The sequence below is a fragment of the Apteryx rowi genome, unplaced genomic scaffold, assembly GCF_003343035.1.
Source record: "Apteryx rowi isolate R43461 unplaced genomic scaffold, aptRow1 scaffold_556, whole genome shotgun sequence".
NCBI lineage: Eukaryota > Metazoa > Chordata > Aves > Apterygiformes > Apterygidae > Apteryx > Apteryx rowi.
Window position 1 is genome coordinate 197,493 of NW_020450823.1, and position 16,416 is coordinate 213,908.

A 16,416-nucleotide genomic window follows, 5' to 3' on the forward strand; every position below is an offset into this window, starting at 1 on the left:
TTTTTGAAATAATTTATTTTTAAAGCACTTTACTTGAAAATATTAATCATAGAATACAGCAATGTATATAAATTTAATACAAATGCTGCATAAAAGAAATACCTAAGTTTAATTTTATCAGCACCATAGAAGAAAGGAATCTAACAGAGTGTGTGTGTGTGGGGGGGGGGGAATGGAAAAAAATAGGTAGCCATCCCTGCAATGTTAACAGTTGTCCTAACCTTCAAAGACTAAGTTGTGAAGAAATGAGGATCTCGGGGTACCTGCTGGTGGGAACATCAACATGAACTTGCATGCAGAGCCAGAGGAACACTGCTCCAGGGCACAGCTTGTCTCTTGTTATATAATTGTGAGTGTAAAACTGCATTATTACAAACACATAGGGATGTTTTTAATTTGTCACCTTGTTTCTAGTGAGATTAGATTTTGTCAGTACTCTGATCTTCAAAATCTGTGGTAATCTAGAGGGTTCAGTTCTCCTTGGTTTTTTTTTTTTTTGTTGTTGGTTTTCCTGTGGTCAGTTCTGGCTGTGTAGATGGAAAATTCATTCCTTTAATCACCTTTCACCTGTCATCATTTCCTCTGAGTCTTCTGTTGACTTCTGTTGTGGGCCTAATTTATGCTATGTTTATGAATTCCTAATTTCTAGTGTACAAAAAAAATCTACAAAAGTCTGCTGGCATTTTTACAACCCTGTTAGTGTTCTCTGTGCATGTTTTGTGCTTATTCCTTAGATTAGGAATAACCTTTTTACTCAGCTTGTCCCATGTATTTCATGGGTTTGTACTTAGTGTACAGCACTTAGCTCAATGCAATTTTCATCAATGATTTTAGGTAGGTGCTTTTAGGTAGGTGCTTCTGAAGGCCTAATGAACACTGTTTGCTCAATCACTGAGAAGCAAAAATCCTAGAGAAATGTGTTCTTATCCAGTTCCTAGCTGGGAAATTCTCACATTTAAACAATTTCCTTTGCCTCACTAGAGAGACAGAAATTGGTATGGTGAACCTTAAGCATTCAAAAAATTTGGCCTCAAAATAATGAATTCTTAAAAAAAAAAAAAGAAGAAGAAGAAAGAAGGAAGGAAAGATGTATGTGTGTATATCAGAAAGGGACTCTAGAAATGTTCTGTGGAGGAGTCATTCTGGATTAGTCAGTTCAGATCACTGAGGGTAGCTTGCTATGCTCAATCAATTTGGAATAGAAATTCTTTTGATATTACAGTTTTGATTTTTAAAAGCATGAAAATCGCATGAATGCGGAATACCACATTCACAACAGCCAGTGATGACCACTTGTTACTCAACCTCCTAAACAGCTCTGTCCTTCTCCTCTTTTTGGTTCACAGGGACCCTTGTGAGAAACAGTTATGATTTTGCAAATTCTTGGGCTTTGCACAGTGAAAATAAGCGATGCAAGAGAGTGCAGACTCCAAGCAACACATGCAACATTTCATCTGACATTGCAGAGAAGGTTGGTGCCCCAAAAGAGGATTCTGACTTCAGTCCTCCTCCACCTGAAGTCAGTTTGCCTGCCTTTGTGCAGAGGAACAAAAATGCTTCTTTAAATTCCTGTTGGTACCTGATGCGCTCCTTCCTCAATGAATGGTTAGGATGCAAGGCGATGAAGATATCCACTGCAGGATCCTGAGGCCCGTGAGAGCTATACTGTGCACCACTCTCACAACTGTGCTGAAAAGAAGCACTGCTAACTTAGAGAACCAGCATGTGACCTTCTTGTTTAGCCTGTCAAGAGATTAACCGTGAGCATGTCTGGGGCCATATTCAGATGGGTGCTGTCATGCAGCAGGGTCAGATGCACATGGAACGTGGAAGTGACACATCTGGAGCAGGTCTGTGCTGTATGTAGGCACACCCTGCTCTGTAAGCCGGCATGGGGCTGGAAACAGCATGCAGTTGTGGGTTCTTTTTTTTTTCTTCTTTTTTTTCTTTTTTTTGCCATGCTGTTCCTGACCTGATAACTACGTGCACTTCCAACAGATTTTGGCTAGTGCTAGCTCAAGGTTTCCTACATTAGGCTGCCTGGTGCTGTAGAGATATGACCTCAGAAGTTGCATGTTATGACCAATGTCTTATCTGCATGCAGTGTTGAGAAAGGAACAGTTTATTCCCCAGGTGGCTAATGTAGTTTTTCTCTAGTACTTTACCCTCTCTGTCAGAATTCTTTTGAAAAACATAGTGCATATTCTTCCCTCTCCTGCCCCCCCCCCCCCCCCAGACAGATAAACGAATGAAAAAAACAGTTCTTTTTGGTGTAAAGTCTGAGTGGTTGCCAAAGCAGCTTTCAGTATTACTTGGGAAAGGTGTGTTTAAGTAGCGCCTATAGAATTAGCCGGTTAATTCCCTCTTTGGTTCTGCAAACAGAAAGCATCAGTTCTGAAGCCTCTCTTGGCATCAGTACTGCAAATAGTATTTGTGTATTTGCAGCAGTTTATGTTCCTGGGAGTCACCAGAGTGAGGAGATGCTTCTGGCAGGCATTTTTTGTCAGAGGAGATGTTCTCCATAGGTGTTGCAAAGGCTCAGTGCCACCAGGTTATTCTCCTTGCCAGGAGAAGGAGGGGGCTCCTCCAGTTACACATACAGATAGTAGCTCCAATTTGTTGATGAAATGCAGAGCTGTTGCATCTCGGCCAAGTCTGTGATGTCCTTTGCTGCATCAATCTTCCTCTTTTCAGTTTCTGTAGGTAAAAACATGTTCCTTTTTCCCATTAGACACCAGGTAGACATGCACAGGTTCTCATCAGCTCTTGGGGAAAACAGCTTTGAGCATATACTGACTGCACATGGTATTACAGATTGTGATTGCCATGGTAAATTGATCCTTAATCCATTTAGAGTTTGCATCTGCTCTCAGATGGTCAGTTTAAATCAGAATGATTCTATGGATGCCAGATGTAATTTATACCCAAATAACTGAGATCAGAAATTAGTTATGAGTACTTTGCTATACAGCTCCTGTATCAGCGATACTTTTTGAACTGAACTTGAATGATTTCTGAGGTGTAGTAGTACTTCCTGCAGCATATCTGCTCTGCAGCTACTTTGAATGTTGGTTTCCTAGTTATCCAGAGAAAGTAACTAAGATTTGGATAAGCTTTCAAACTTTGGCTATTTATATATCCACTGACCTTTTGAATGGGAATATTTGTATGGAACATGTTCTGAAATTCACTCAAACATGCTCTTAGCGCTGTAGCTACAGCTTTGCAGAGTCTGCAAAACTGACTGAGGAAATCTGGTAATAATGACAAGCTGGAGATCTTGGGTGTGTGCTTCTTTCTAGAGCTCAACCTGTATGTGCAGAGCATTTCTGTCAGGTTCTGGATTGATTAAAAACCTGACTTAAGTAATAGCACTTGGATCTCTTCAGCTGTGCCTGTGTGAAACCTGAAGGGCTGTGATTTGCATGACTAAATCAAAGTGTTTCAACAGGTTGTCTGTCTGACTGAGATATGTCCTGATGGACAGAACTGCATTTTAAACAACTCTAGAACAGAGCTGATTCTTGTGACCTCATTATGGCAGCTGAAATTTGATCTATTAAAACAAATAGCGTATTTTAGAAAATGTCAGCTTTGTATCTAAGGCCGGGCAGTGTCATGCAGGATGAAAAAGCAGATGAAATATTGTCTGAATAGTAGACTACAATTAATGTGAATTTTATATAGATTACGTTAAACATTGATGCTTTGTTGGATGAAGTTTGCTCTCGGGCAAAAAATTAGCTACATGAAATTCTCTCACATGAGTTTGCAAACTCACAGCATTTAACATTGGCTTAGTTTATTCAATGTGCAAGAATAAACACAGTGCTATTAATAGAAGTCCAGCCAAATGAGTGCTTGCTGAAGAATGTAGAGCTTTTTAATAGCTTGCTTTGTTTGCTCGCTTCAGCTTTAGGAATGTAAATTTCCCCCATCTTGCAGCCTCTCTCTGTGAGGCAGTCAGCTGTTAGGTAAGGAAAACAATAGTTTTGGTTCAGTATATTCCTCCTCCCCCATGCTCCCCACTCACTATAGATCTGGAGTTTTCTTTGCCCTTTCTTCCCCCGCTGTGACAGCTACCAGAACAGCTGCCCGAAGAGCATCCTTAAAGAGATGCCTTTTAATATCTTTGTAAAATGTATTGAAGGTAGAAATCCCTTTTAGTCTTCTCTAGAATGAAAACGGTTGCACTGATTTTAACAGACTTTGGAGGCAGTGAGCATAGTGTTCTGGGCAATTCGGGATTTCATTTTGCAAGTCTGCTTGAAAACTACACAAATATGGGCTAAAATGAGATGGAGTTTTTGACAGCACTGGGGCAAGGAGCTGATGATTTTGTGAGTACAGGAGAACACAAATCCTAATTCTGCCTGTCAGTGTAGAGATCAGCTAGAGCTGCTGGTGGCGGAAGAGGAGGAATCCCAGCTGTGGGTCTGTGGTATGCCTCCTCTCCTTCCTAGTGTTTGTTCTTTTCTCCCCACCCACTGGGGAGAGAGGTGCACACCTCTTTTTTTCTTTGGAGCTTCGTGTCACTTCTTCCCGAGTAGACCAGTTCTGTAGATTCTGCATGACACCTCTTTAAATCACAGAAAATGTGGGCAATTTCACATCCTTGTATAAGGAAGAGCTCTTGTCTTGATTAATGCTGCCTTGTATCAGCCAAAGGTCTTGAACCTTCTCACATTCTTACCCTACTGTTGCTTTAGGCGACTCCCTGTTCTCCACCTCCAATGCACATACACACTTATATGTATTTTACTATTGCTCTGCCTGGAAATTTGATTTCTTTTTAGGTATATGTATACCCCTCCTGGCAGTGGCTCCAGTTTGCCATCTATATGGTGGTGCTACATGGTGCTACTTGGTCTTGTGATTGGAGAATATGTGTTCTTAGACGTTGTCTTTATTTTTTAGATTTTACTTTGAATGGAAATGTTGTATGGAGGCCACAGTTCACTATATTCTTTCTTTCTTCTTTCTTATTAGGAAACTATAGCAACAGCATGTTAGATGTGAAAGTGATTGATATTCTAAGCTGAAATTAGAATTCAGCTTGTTTCTGCTCTTGTTGAAATTCTGGTCTTGCTGAAGTTGGTAAGAAATAGTGCTGTTGATATCCTATCAAGTACTTTACATATGCAATAAAGAAACAGCATTTATCCCAAAATCTGAAATCAAGGGGGAAAGGTTCACAACTTTTGGACCTTGATTTATAATGGTAGAGGTCCCAAGCAGGTCCGGCAAAGGCATGGGCATATAGTGCTATAAACATGGTGTACAGGTGAAAAAGGAAGCCCATGATGTCTGAAATCTCTTTCATGTACTCTTGAAGCATACAGGTTAGTTGTTGGTTGTTGTGATGTCTACTCAAAGGTACAGCCAGCATTTGATGTGCTAAGCACATTTGCTTTGGGTGATTTTTACTTGGCAAGATGAGAGGCTATTGTCATTCTCTCTTTGATGGGGAACCAAAAGAAGATAAACTCTGAAAGGCTAGACCCATTATGGCACCAAAGTATATTCTTCCTGAACAATCTGGAGAAATACTTCTATGTATCTGTATACCACAGGATTTAAATTCAGTGGAAAGAGAGAATCTCTCTGCCGCCTTCTTTTACTTTTTAGGTTATATCTCTTTAATGGCAATTGCTAAGGACTAGACAAATGCAGCTCATGCAGCAGCAGAATGCAATGCCACAGAAATTGGAGGAATGTATAAAATTCCACCTACAGTTCTGTGTGGTGGGAATGGGGAAGAAAGTCAGCAAGTTTGTGGTCACTAAAAGTTGCCAGTGCCAGGACACCACCAATCCATTTAAAGAAACACTCAAAATAGAACTCATATAGTAATAAAGGAAGTACTTTCAAGACCTTCACCTGTCTTTCAAATATTCCAGTCTACTCTGGTAGTTTTAATCTTGCAGACTACTGTATTCTAACTACTGTTTCAGCCTGAGGCTTTAATCCCTGGTTTTGCAAGCTATTCTTATTAGATGGCTCTTCTTTTTTGTGGAGCAGCTTCCAGGACTGTTACAATGTAAGCAAGAACACTACAGCAATGGATGAGACTGCCAGTCTCTGATGCTTTCCATGTACATGTACTGTTTCTTAGTTAAAGAATAAGGATCTCTATTAGTTCAGCCTGACCAGTAAGCTATAAGAAAAGAAAGGAGACAAAATAAAAATAATTCACAGAATCTTTTTAAGGTAGAAGGTACTGCTGGAGGTCTTCTAATCAACCCTCCTGCATGAAACTGGGCTATCGTAGCTCACATTGCTCAAGGCCTTGTCCAGTGACATTTGGAACTGCCAAGGATGGTGGTCCCACTGCCTCCCTGGCACCTGTTCCAGTGTTTAAAAAAAGTGCTTGTCCTCATGGGGAAAATTTGTTTTGCTTATATCTAATTGGAATTTCTACTGTTTCAGCTTAAGTCTATCATCACAACACACTGACAAGGTATGTCTGAAAAAGAAGAAAATTTTAGCTATGATTTCTTGTATAAATTCATTTGAAAATCTGAAGCAATCTGAATGGCAGCTAAACCTTTAGCTAGAGAAAATGTACTGTTTATTGATTTCTGACAGTCGGTTTCTTGATGATAATCAGCTAGAACTCAGTCTATTGTTACTGAACAAGAACAAGGCACTCTACAGGAAAAAAGGGGTTTAAATGTTTTTATTCATTGATTATGCTTAAAAATAAAAAGGCATTTACTGATTTATAATCAACATGGTAATAAAACATTGTTTCCTTTTACCAATACCTAGGATTTAGTAGACTATACAGACTCTATAGGAGTCTGAGTTCTACTGCAACATAACAGTTGAGGTCTATTACCTTTTAAACAAGGCTATTACCTTAATTAAGAAGGCTTATTAATAAGGTCCCTGGAAGGGCTAACTTGCATATAGTATTGTTCTGTTGCATTTCGTAATATCTGGATCAGGGCTTTGATTCCTGAGTTGCTCTACTCTTCATCCACTACATGGCTCTGAGTTCACTTTCTAGTGTATCAGTTTCACCTTGAAGCTTTGCTTTAATAGCTCTTTTGGCTGCTTCTGTTATTGCTTCCAGCCTTAGGGCATTTTTCAGCTTTCTCCTACTTCTATATAGTCTCAGAGCAGCATCAACCATTATTTATGCATTTCCTGCTCCTCTCCTAGTCTTTTTTCCAGCACTTTCAGCATGATGACTATATCTGGGCACCAGAATTATTTTAGGCTGGGGCTGACTTTTTGGAGGACTGTTGTGTTGAGCTTTCTGATCATGTTCAGTTAGCATTTTTTTTAAGTTCCCTGAGGCCTTTCTCAGCAGGATCAAGACTTCTTTGTGTATATAGTTCTTTCCTGGACACTTTAAGCCCTGACTATGCTCCCAATGGGCTGGACATTTCTGGTTGTTTTGTTTTTCCTCAGGTCAGACATCACTTTGCAAGAAGTTTTCTCTCAATTCAGACATGAACTAGCTTTAACTGATCACTTGGACAAAACAGCCTTCAGCAGATAGTCTTTTCTGCTCAGCAGTTTTTCTATACAGATATACTGTCTGACATTCAGAGATGACATCTGCTGAGCTCTGTGTTTTTCTGCTTCCTATGTTCCTATGTTTCTTCCCCAGAATAAATGAAAACAACTTTTTATTTTTTTATTTTTTCCTTAACACAGCAACTTCTGTGTGCTGTCATCTCAGGCACTTGTTAAGGTACTCTGAGGAATAACTTGTTATTCTGAACCAATCTTTACTTGAACAACCCCTCCCCCCAAATATTAATAACACCTAAAATATACAACATTATTTCAACTGCTTATATAAAACACTGATAAATAAGTAGTAGAAAGTTATGCTACAACTTTTTATGTTATAGTTGCATCAGAAAAAAAATCTTTCTGATTATCTAAGCTCACTATCATCCTTTGAAAAGGTTGCACTGAAAACCGCAAGCTTTATTGATGCAATATAAGAGATATATATATTATATCTGAGATATAATGTTAGCATTAGAGAAAGTCTGTTTGGGAACCTCCCTTAGGGAACTTAGCCATAAGCTAAGCTTTCCTTAGGTTACATTTCACATACAGCTAAGTCACAAAATAGCTTGCTGCCATCCAAAAGGAGAGATCTCAGTACTCTCCCCCTCATCTCAGCTGTGTACTCCTCTCCTTGTACTAGGTGTCACCAAGTTGATTTAATTCACTTGAGGAACAGGAAAAGATCACTTTTCTTCCCTGAATTATTTTTCCGCCATTTGCATGAGTTAAATTGACCTGTAGTGCATTGGATAAGCAAGCAAGAGCAACAGGAGCACACGGCAAGAAGTGGGAAAGGGTAGAATGGATGCACAGGGAACATATTTCCATGAGAGCAAATTGCAGGAGCACGTTGCAGTGCAGTGAAATCAGTTCATCTGGTTTCTTAGACTCTAGTCAGTGTTATTCTGAAACTTATTCTGATCCCTCTTTATCCAAAAGATGATTGGCCATTTTTTTCTTAATTAGATTAATCTTAAGTTCCTCTCCCTGGCTGTGCATGTCTCTGGTACTCCAGACACCGGCTCTGGTTCCTGAGTGGGTAGTGAGCAGTTCTTTGCCTTTTCTGCATCTGGAGATTCATTGACATGTTTCTGTGTGAAACATTTCTTATATGACACTCTTTATTTTACATTAATCAGTATATTAACTTGCCTCTGTGGATGTATAGATATAGTGGATAAATGGATGTAGGTCACTGCTATTTCTGAGACCAACCATGATGATGTTTAACACTGGCAGCAGTCTGTTTGCAAAAGCTGATTTTTCTCCCTTCTTCCTAAGCCTATAGTTAACCAACACATTTTGATATATTTTTTTCTTTTCCCTTGGCACCACAATTGTCATGCAGGGCATTATGGAAACCTGCCAGCTACTAAGGACATCTTTGATTTTCTCCCGGTGCCACCATCGAGTTGATCCAGAGCCGTACATTGACCTCTGTGAAAAAGACATCTGTGCCTGTAGCCAGCACATGGACTGTCACTGCTCAGTGTTCCTTGATTACGCGAGAAGCTGTGCTCACGAAGGAGTTATTTTGGATGGGTGGCCTGAAGAGAGCTCCTGCAGTAAGTTGACAGGATTATTCCTAAGCTACCTGTCCTAAAAGGGATCCTGTCTGACTTGCAGATCTAAATGCTGCAGCTGAGAGCATCTTTTCTAGGGTGTTGATTCAGGCATGGAAGTTAAAATCTGAAGTGCTTATCACTTGCACTTATCTGAAGTGCCTTTGCTCACTTCCCTTTCAGGTCCCCATCACCCACCTCTTCTCTAGAAGTTGTTTTCCCTAGAGGAAGATTGTTTGAACCATAAATGAAGAAGATTTTGAGCTGCTACAGTTTTCCGCATAGTATATTAGGGGAACCTGAAGTCAGTGAAGACTTATTTAATACACAAAGTTATAAACTAGGATGTTCAGAAACTGTTTGACATGTGGTTCAGATGTGTGGCTTTATTCAACATGTACTTGTAAGACAGCATCCTCGTGAAAGGCTCTCCTTGACTTGGTTTGGTAATGGCAATTTTTTCATCCTTTATTGGCTTGAAAACTTGGAATTGAGAAGTTGCCTTTATTAGCCAAATTTTGCCTAGGTTAGAGGTCCTTATCACACCTCTGCTAAGATTTCGCAACATGGAAGTGCTTAGGTTGACTGGAATGGATTGTCTTTATATAGAGGAAAGGCCATGTTTGCACTCAACATGCGGGAGTCCATATACACACGTGCTTCCGCTGGACAACCCTAGTTAATTATAGAAATACACAAACGAACAAAAAAATAAGTACATCTTCTAATATCCTCCTGAATCCCATGTTGTACAAGAAGGACAATTTTCTCAGCATGTTTACATCAATGATTTCATGGGGTGACTTTGACTGATTTGCACTGACATCGCTTGCAAGCCAAGTTTCTTCTCTACTAAAGTGACTTTGCTGATGGCCACCACTGAAGAAAAAAGTGCCTTCAGATTATAGTTAGGACAGGAAAATATTGCAAACCACCTGTTCAAGAGAATGTACAACAAAGAAAAGTCTTATTTCTAGAAGCAGTTTGTTTCCCTGACATTGGAGCCCAAAGGCATTAAATAAAATCTTGTCTCTTTGCTCATGGTGCAAGCCAGAGAACCCAGTTTTGCTAAAGTTGTCCATAAATACAAAACAATAGCCGTGAGTGAAGTAAACCCCTCTCTGTTCCCATGACTCTTTGAGCTCATTTCAAATTCCTGACTTTACAAACCAAATTTTTTCCAAGGATTAAAAAAAAGAGAAAGGTACTATCCATGCCTGCTGCCATAGTGGGTGCTTAGCTTTCCGTCACTGAGTATCTGTACTAGTGTGCTCTTTCAGGAGGTGATGATAATGATCCTGGAGGCACGAAAGGCTGCTGCGTTGACACGATGCTGATGTTGGGCACACTGCATGCTAGAGTGAGCCAGTGCCCGAGCCCTAGGACCGCAGAGGGCAATACTGCTGCCTTTATTACCCACCCACATTCCTTACTAGATGGTTTGCTGCAAAGGGCAGACTCCAGTCTTCTCTTCCCACTCCATGTCCACGCAGTCCTGTGGGATGTGTCTGTGCATCAAAATGAAGGAATGGCTGTAGTGTGTGTTTGCGTAACAGCCTGGCATAGAAAATGTGAAAGATACCGCAGCATGGAGGTTATCCTGTGCCAGTAATTGTGTGGAAGAAGATGGGATTTCAGAGTCTTAGCCATCTCCCAGTTCTCCCTGGAAACATGAGACGTCATTGTGATTTCACAAATGAGTTGAGTAACTGTGTATCTTGAAGGTACAGAATATGCTTGGTGTCTGAATTACCTAGATATTATTGTGAGACTTTTCTCCATGTTCGATTGTTCTTAATTTGCTTGGATTGAGTTGTTAAGACTTGTTTTATTAGAAAAGAATTTGGTTTTAAGCTCAAAGTGTTTACTACACAAGCTTACAGATGCTGCTGCTGCACCAAACTGAAAATCAAGCATTTCTTAAACGTTCTGTTTCGGAAAAAGAAATCATTGATTAGAGAGAAGATGACCTTTTTGGGGGTCTCTGTGGTTCAGTCCTTGATAATTAAAGAGATTTATTTATTTAAGAGTTATTGAGGAATTTGCATTTCTAATTTCTTATAATTGTTTCAGGGCCAAGATGTCCAGTTGGCATGGAATATAAGGAGTGTGTATCTCCTTGTGCCAAAACCTGCCGGAGCCTGAATATCAATGAAGTGTGTCATGGACAATGTGTTGATGGCTGCAGCTGCCCTGGTAATTTATTTACTGAGTTGTTTACAGAGAAACATTTGGCAGTGGCACTACCTATTTTATTAGAAGAAGGAAAGCTGTGTCTTCCTTTACTTTTTCCTGAAATCAGAAACACTTCTATTTTCTGGGGCCATGCCCTAGAATAGATCAGTTTCTATACTGCCTGTATGCTCCCTCCACGAAAGGGCCATTTCTTAAACCCAGCTAAAAACTAAAGGTTTTTGTGAACCATCAGCACCATCTAATACTCTAGGATCACCTTCCTTTCTTGGTGAGGCATTCAATACCACTGATATATCTAGATTTCTTCTGAATTGCTTTTGGTTGGAGGCATGCAGTTGTTACAGGAATAAAGAGCAGAGAATATACTGAAGGAGTTTCTTGGGGAAAAACAATATATGTAGAACTCGCACCACACTTCCAGAGATCTTCAGGATTTCAGATGAACAATTTTAATTAGTATTGATTCATTCATCCCGGAGATCGGATTGGCTTAAGGGTGGCGGCCTAGCTGGCACTTCTGTTTTTTCACCATCTTCCTCCTCTGTCTATTGTACTTAACACAATGACATGAGCAGAGTTTTATTCCTGGCTGCAATTTTCTGTATGGTATTACTGTATTTCATGCACTGTTAACAAGAAAGACTTTTACCTGAGTTTCATAAAAAGCCAGAAGGATCTGACAGATTGAATAGGGAAATTTGGGATTCAAGGTGAAGATTATACCTTCTCTTAGCTTCCCTCCAGTGCTCTCAGAGTGAAAAGGATCTGTTCAATGAACATGTCATCTTTTCTTAAATGCACCACACAGTTACTTTAATTGCTGTAAATAGAATTACTATTGCCAGGAAAAATGACAGACATTCCATTCTCCTGTGCTCTCCAGAGAGCCATGCTGCTCTTAAATGCTCAGATCTTGTTTGAAATATCTCTTCCTGGAAGGATTTTCTCAAGAGCAAAGATCCTTCCAGGCAGTGATATAGAAAGAATGGGAGAAAAGGAGCTTACCTGTGTCTCAGTGTCAGTGGTGACTGCTGCTGCCAGGGAAAAGGGCCAAAATCTCTGCTGGTGGTTGGAAGGAGTCCCCCAGAGATGAGGGAGAGGCGTTTCTGGTGATCAAAATGTTTCGCTGCACAGCTCTTTTTAAAAGGGAGAATGTCAGCTATCTGTCAACACAGGGATCTGAGAGAAAGAAACTTGTCCTTTCTTGCACTGCGAACTTATAGTGCAATCTCAGACATGTCTTGTGACTGCTCTGTGCCTCAGACTGTCTTTGTAAAATAGCATGTTCTATATATAGAATAGGTAATTACAGCTGTGTCGTATGGAAACTTCAGCAGTCGGATGCAAGTTGGGAAATTAGCCCTTTCACTTCTGGCAGCAGTTGCGACCTGAAACCATAGCCTCACACCATGGTGTTCGTTCTATTCAGACCCTGATTTGCGGTACAACGCCTTCCTGTTATTTGTTTCACAAAACAAGCAAGACAGCAGCTGAAAGCATACAACCTGTTACAGGTTTCTTCTGCTGCCTAGACAGTATCTCTTAGGCTTTTCTGTTGTCCACCTTTGCTCCTTTGTTCTCTTCTCTCTTCTTATGACAGATACAAAACCTGTCTGGAAACCTTTTACTGTTGGTCAGTTCTGTTAGCTCTGGGATTTATCCTTTGCAGGCCACACTTTTTCTAAGTGCATACAGCATCCAGTATGTATTTCTCAAACAGTCAGATTTCCAGACTGGCTCTGATCAAGCTGCATTGCAGCTCCCCATTTTTGACTTGTGTACGCTCCAACATGTGTGTTTTGGATGCAGGGACTGGCTGAGTGAAGACCTCCCCTGGGAGCACCAAAAATGCCCTCTTCAGCGCACTGGAGGGAGAGGTGGCACTGGAATGAAAGTAGTCACCAGCCCCCAAGAGGCTTTTTGGCAAGCCTCCATCTTCTTAATTGCTGTCTGAGAGTGACTAACTATGGATAATAATGCATATGAAATCTTTCAGAAGTGTATGAAGAACTAGAAAATCTAATTGTTTTTGTGTGTTTATGTCCCTGTGTATGTGCATGTATATGTGCTGTGACCTGATCTATCCAGAGGGGAAGCTCCTTGATGGTGAACATTGCATTGAAAACTCCGACTGTTCCTGCATCCATTCTGGCAAACATTATCCTCCTGGGTTCACCATCTCCCAGGACTGCAACTCATGGTAAATTCAGTGTTTCTCCAGTGTGGTTGCTGTTGCTCTAGATAAGTACTGTACACCAATTTGGTGACTGTAATCTATGTAGATCTCTCCATATTTTCGTATTTTCATTGGCAAAGGACTCTGGTCTCTGACTGGAAATGCCAGCCTCTTCCGAGAAGTGAGCTGTTCACAAAGAGAAAATCAGCTCTGCTTTTAAAAGGACATTTGGTCTGATAGAACAATGTGAGGGTCATACTCCTTCAAACAGTAGAGAACTACCTGTTTCCTGTGGATAAGACAAACCATCAGGTTTCCATGTCTGGTTAGTGTCAGCAGTGGTGTCTTTGTTTTGACTTCCTACATTTATCTAACCTCCTTTAAACCCAGCTCTGAGTTTCTTTCCAAGAGGACTTAGCTCAGGCTTGTCCTTGGAACTTCTTGCAAAGCTAATGAATCTTCCCAGCTGCACAGCTCATGATTTTTCTTTCACTTGTGAATGCCGGTCTGAAGAGGAAGGGTAGCTGTCCAAAGAGAGGAAGGGGAATGACTAATGTATTCCTGAACTGGTATGTATAAGTGTGAACATATTTCTGGAAAGAGTTCAGACAAGACTGTACCCAGATGTTTCCAGTTAGACCACAGAAGAAGGGCTCAGTTAAAGCTACCACACACTGAAGAAAGATAGTCATCATCACAGTTAACCAGAAGCTGTTCATTACCTGCATCATGTGTCCTGGAGTATGAACCATAGCCATGAGATTAGCATTTTATCTTTTTCCCTGGAGCCCTCTGCAGCTTTGAGCTTGGCCACATTGTTCCACTGTAGTGCGCTTGGGAGATCAGTGCTGCCTAAATGCTTCCTGCTATTCAGATTTGACACTGCTATATAGAACATTGTTCCATTGACTCTGCACTGTACCATCCCAAATAATTTGACTCCCCACAAATGGTTTTTAAGGGCTGGAATGATTGAAGGAATAACAAGAATCTAGAACCTTTGAAATTTACTGCATTTTGTTGCTATCTAGGGTTTGACTGGTGTGGTGTCACACAGACGCTTGAATGACAGCAGTCTCAATCATTATCAGTTCATGTTACTAGTAGTGCTTTTAGAACATGGCACTAAATCCACTATCCAAAGACATTAAAACAGATATTCACATCCTTCCAAATTGCCCAAAGATATCAACTAAGCAAGAGGAGCTGAATTCAGCAGTGTGCTGTTACAGTGATAAAGGCTGTCTGCATAGTGGTCTGCATTAGCAAAAGGGTAGCCAGCAGGTCAGGGGAAGGGGTTATTGCCTTCTATGTCAAACTCATGAAGCTACACCTGGAGTACCGTGTCCAGTGTTGGGCCTGCCACTGCAACAAGGAGAAAGACAAACTGGAGAGAGTCTGTTGGAGGACACGGAGGGGTGATCGGGGAGTGGAGATTATGGCATGAGGAGAAGCAAACAGAACTAGATTTGCTTAAAGGCTAAAGGGGGAACTTTCACTACCTAAAGGGGACTTGTAAAGAAAACAGATCCAAACTTTTCTCAGAGGTGCACAGCAAAAGGACAAGAGGCATAGGACACAAGCTTCAACAAGGGAAATTTCATTTAGACATAAGAAAAAAATTCTTCCCCCCGAGACTGGTGCAGCACTGGAACAGGTAACCAGAAAGGCACCTCATCCCTAGAGATTTCTAAAAACCAAATGGACAAGGCCTAGAGCTACCTTTTCTAGCTTTGAAGCTGCCCTGCTTTTAGCTGGGGGGTTATATTATGTGGTTTCCAGAGGTCTCCTACAACTTTATTTTTTCTATAATCCTGTCATATTAATAGAAATACCTTGAGAATATTGTTTAAAACTCATTCCATATCAGTGGAATGTAGTTGAAAACTGTGGTAAGCACAAAGCTTTGGAAAAAAGGAGGAAGTTCTGAAGTCTTACAACCAGTCCAGCTCATATTACCACGCTTCCAGAATCAGCTGCTGTTGAATGATGACAAGAAGAGATGAGGGGAATGGGTAGATTAAGAAAGTATTATGGGAGATAGAAAGGGAGATGGAAAGGGTGTTGGGGATTGGTCTAATTTCTGTGAAACAGGGGCTCATGTTTCAATTATTTGGGAAAAAGTTGCAGCAGAAGATTTGAATTCATGTTTTCTTCCCTAACTTGTAATGATATGTTTCCTAGCATTTGTCGACATGGCATCTGGATCTGCAGCAATGGGGAATGCCCAGGTATGTTGGCCCCGATATTTTTACGGGGCAAATTTGTCCTTGTTCTTATTTGCTTGCAAGCGAGCAGGGGTCATATTTCAAAAGTTCTCCTTTATGAGACAGGCCAGACTTTGTGCTCTGTGGTTTATGTGCAGCAGTCAAAATACCTGCTTAGTGAGGAAAAATTGTTTCTCTTTTCATTACTTGATTTACCAAGATATAAGGGTCTATATACTCAGAGGGACAGCTTTCAGATAGAGAAATACTGCTGGTTTGCTTTGAGCAGGTACCATTCCCTATGTGACTGTCTGAATCTGTGTACTTTTGTTGATGAGACTCCTGAAGCACTGTGAGTAGATTGGATCACTCTTGGTAGCCTGTGGGCTAGGGCCCTACGTATCACGTTACAGACCAAGGAGCTGCAGCCCCTTGGAGAAGGTGGCCTCCCTGCATTTCACGGGTGGTGACAAACTGGAGAGGGGGCTCAGGAAGTGTTCGCACTGTCCTTTTTCCTGGTCTGCCTCCCAAACTCACATGTACCTATTTCTGCTGTCCCAGTTATGTCCGCACCTGCACGGGGGATGTGACTTTTCCTACTGCGCGTTGGCCAGCAGAGTACCTTAGTCCTTATTTACTTCTGCTAGGTCTGTGATCAGTCACCTGTCTCAAGTCCCTGAACTGTGTTCAGCTGCGAAAAGGCCTGCTTGACCTGAAGTGGCATTTGGCTCTTCCTGCATTG

General features: G+C 40.9%; 1 protein-coding gene across 1 annotated transcript in view; it reads left to right on the forward strand.

Moving 5' to 3' along the window:
* Positions 1-16,416, forward strand: part of VWF (von Willebrand factor) — a 148,634-nt gene that overhangs the window by 14,333 nt on the left and 117,885 nt on the right. The window contains exons 6-10 of the mRNA XM_026081615.1: positions 1,347-1,471; positions 8,882-9,098; positions 11,169-11,291; positions 13,380-13,491; positions 15,652-15,698. Of these exons, the coding sequence (XP_025937400.1) occupies positions 1,347-1,471; positions 8,882-9,098; positions 11,169-11,291; positions 13,380-13,491; positions 15,652-15,698 (624 nt within the window). The remainder of the gene's footprint in view (positions 1-1,346; positions 1,472-8,881; positions 9,099-11,168; positions 11,292-13,379; positions 13,492-15,651; positions 15,699-16,416) is intronic.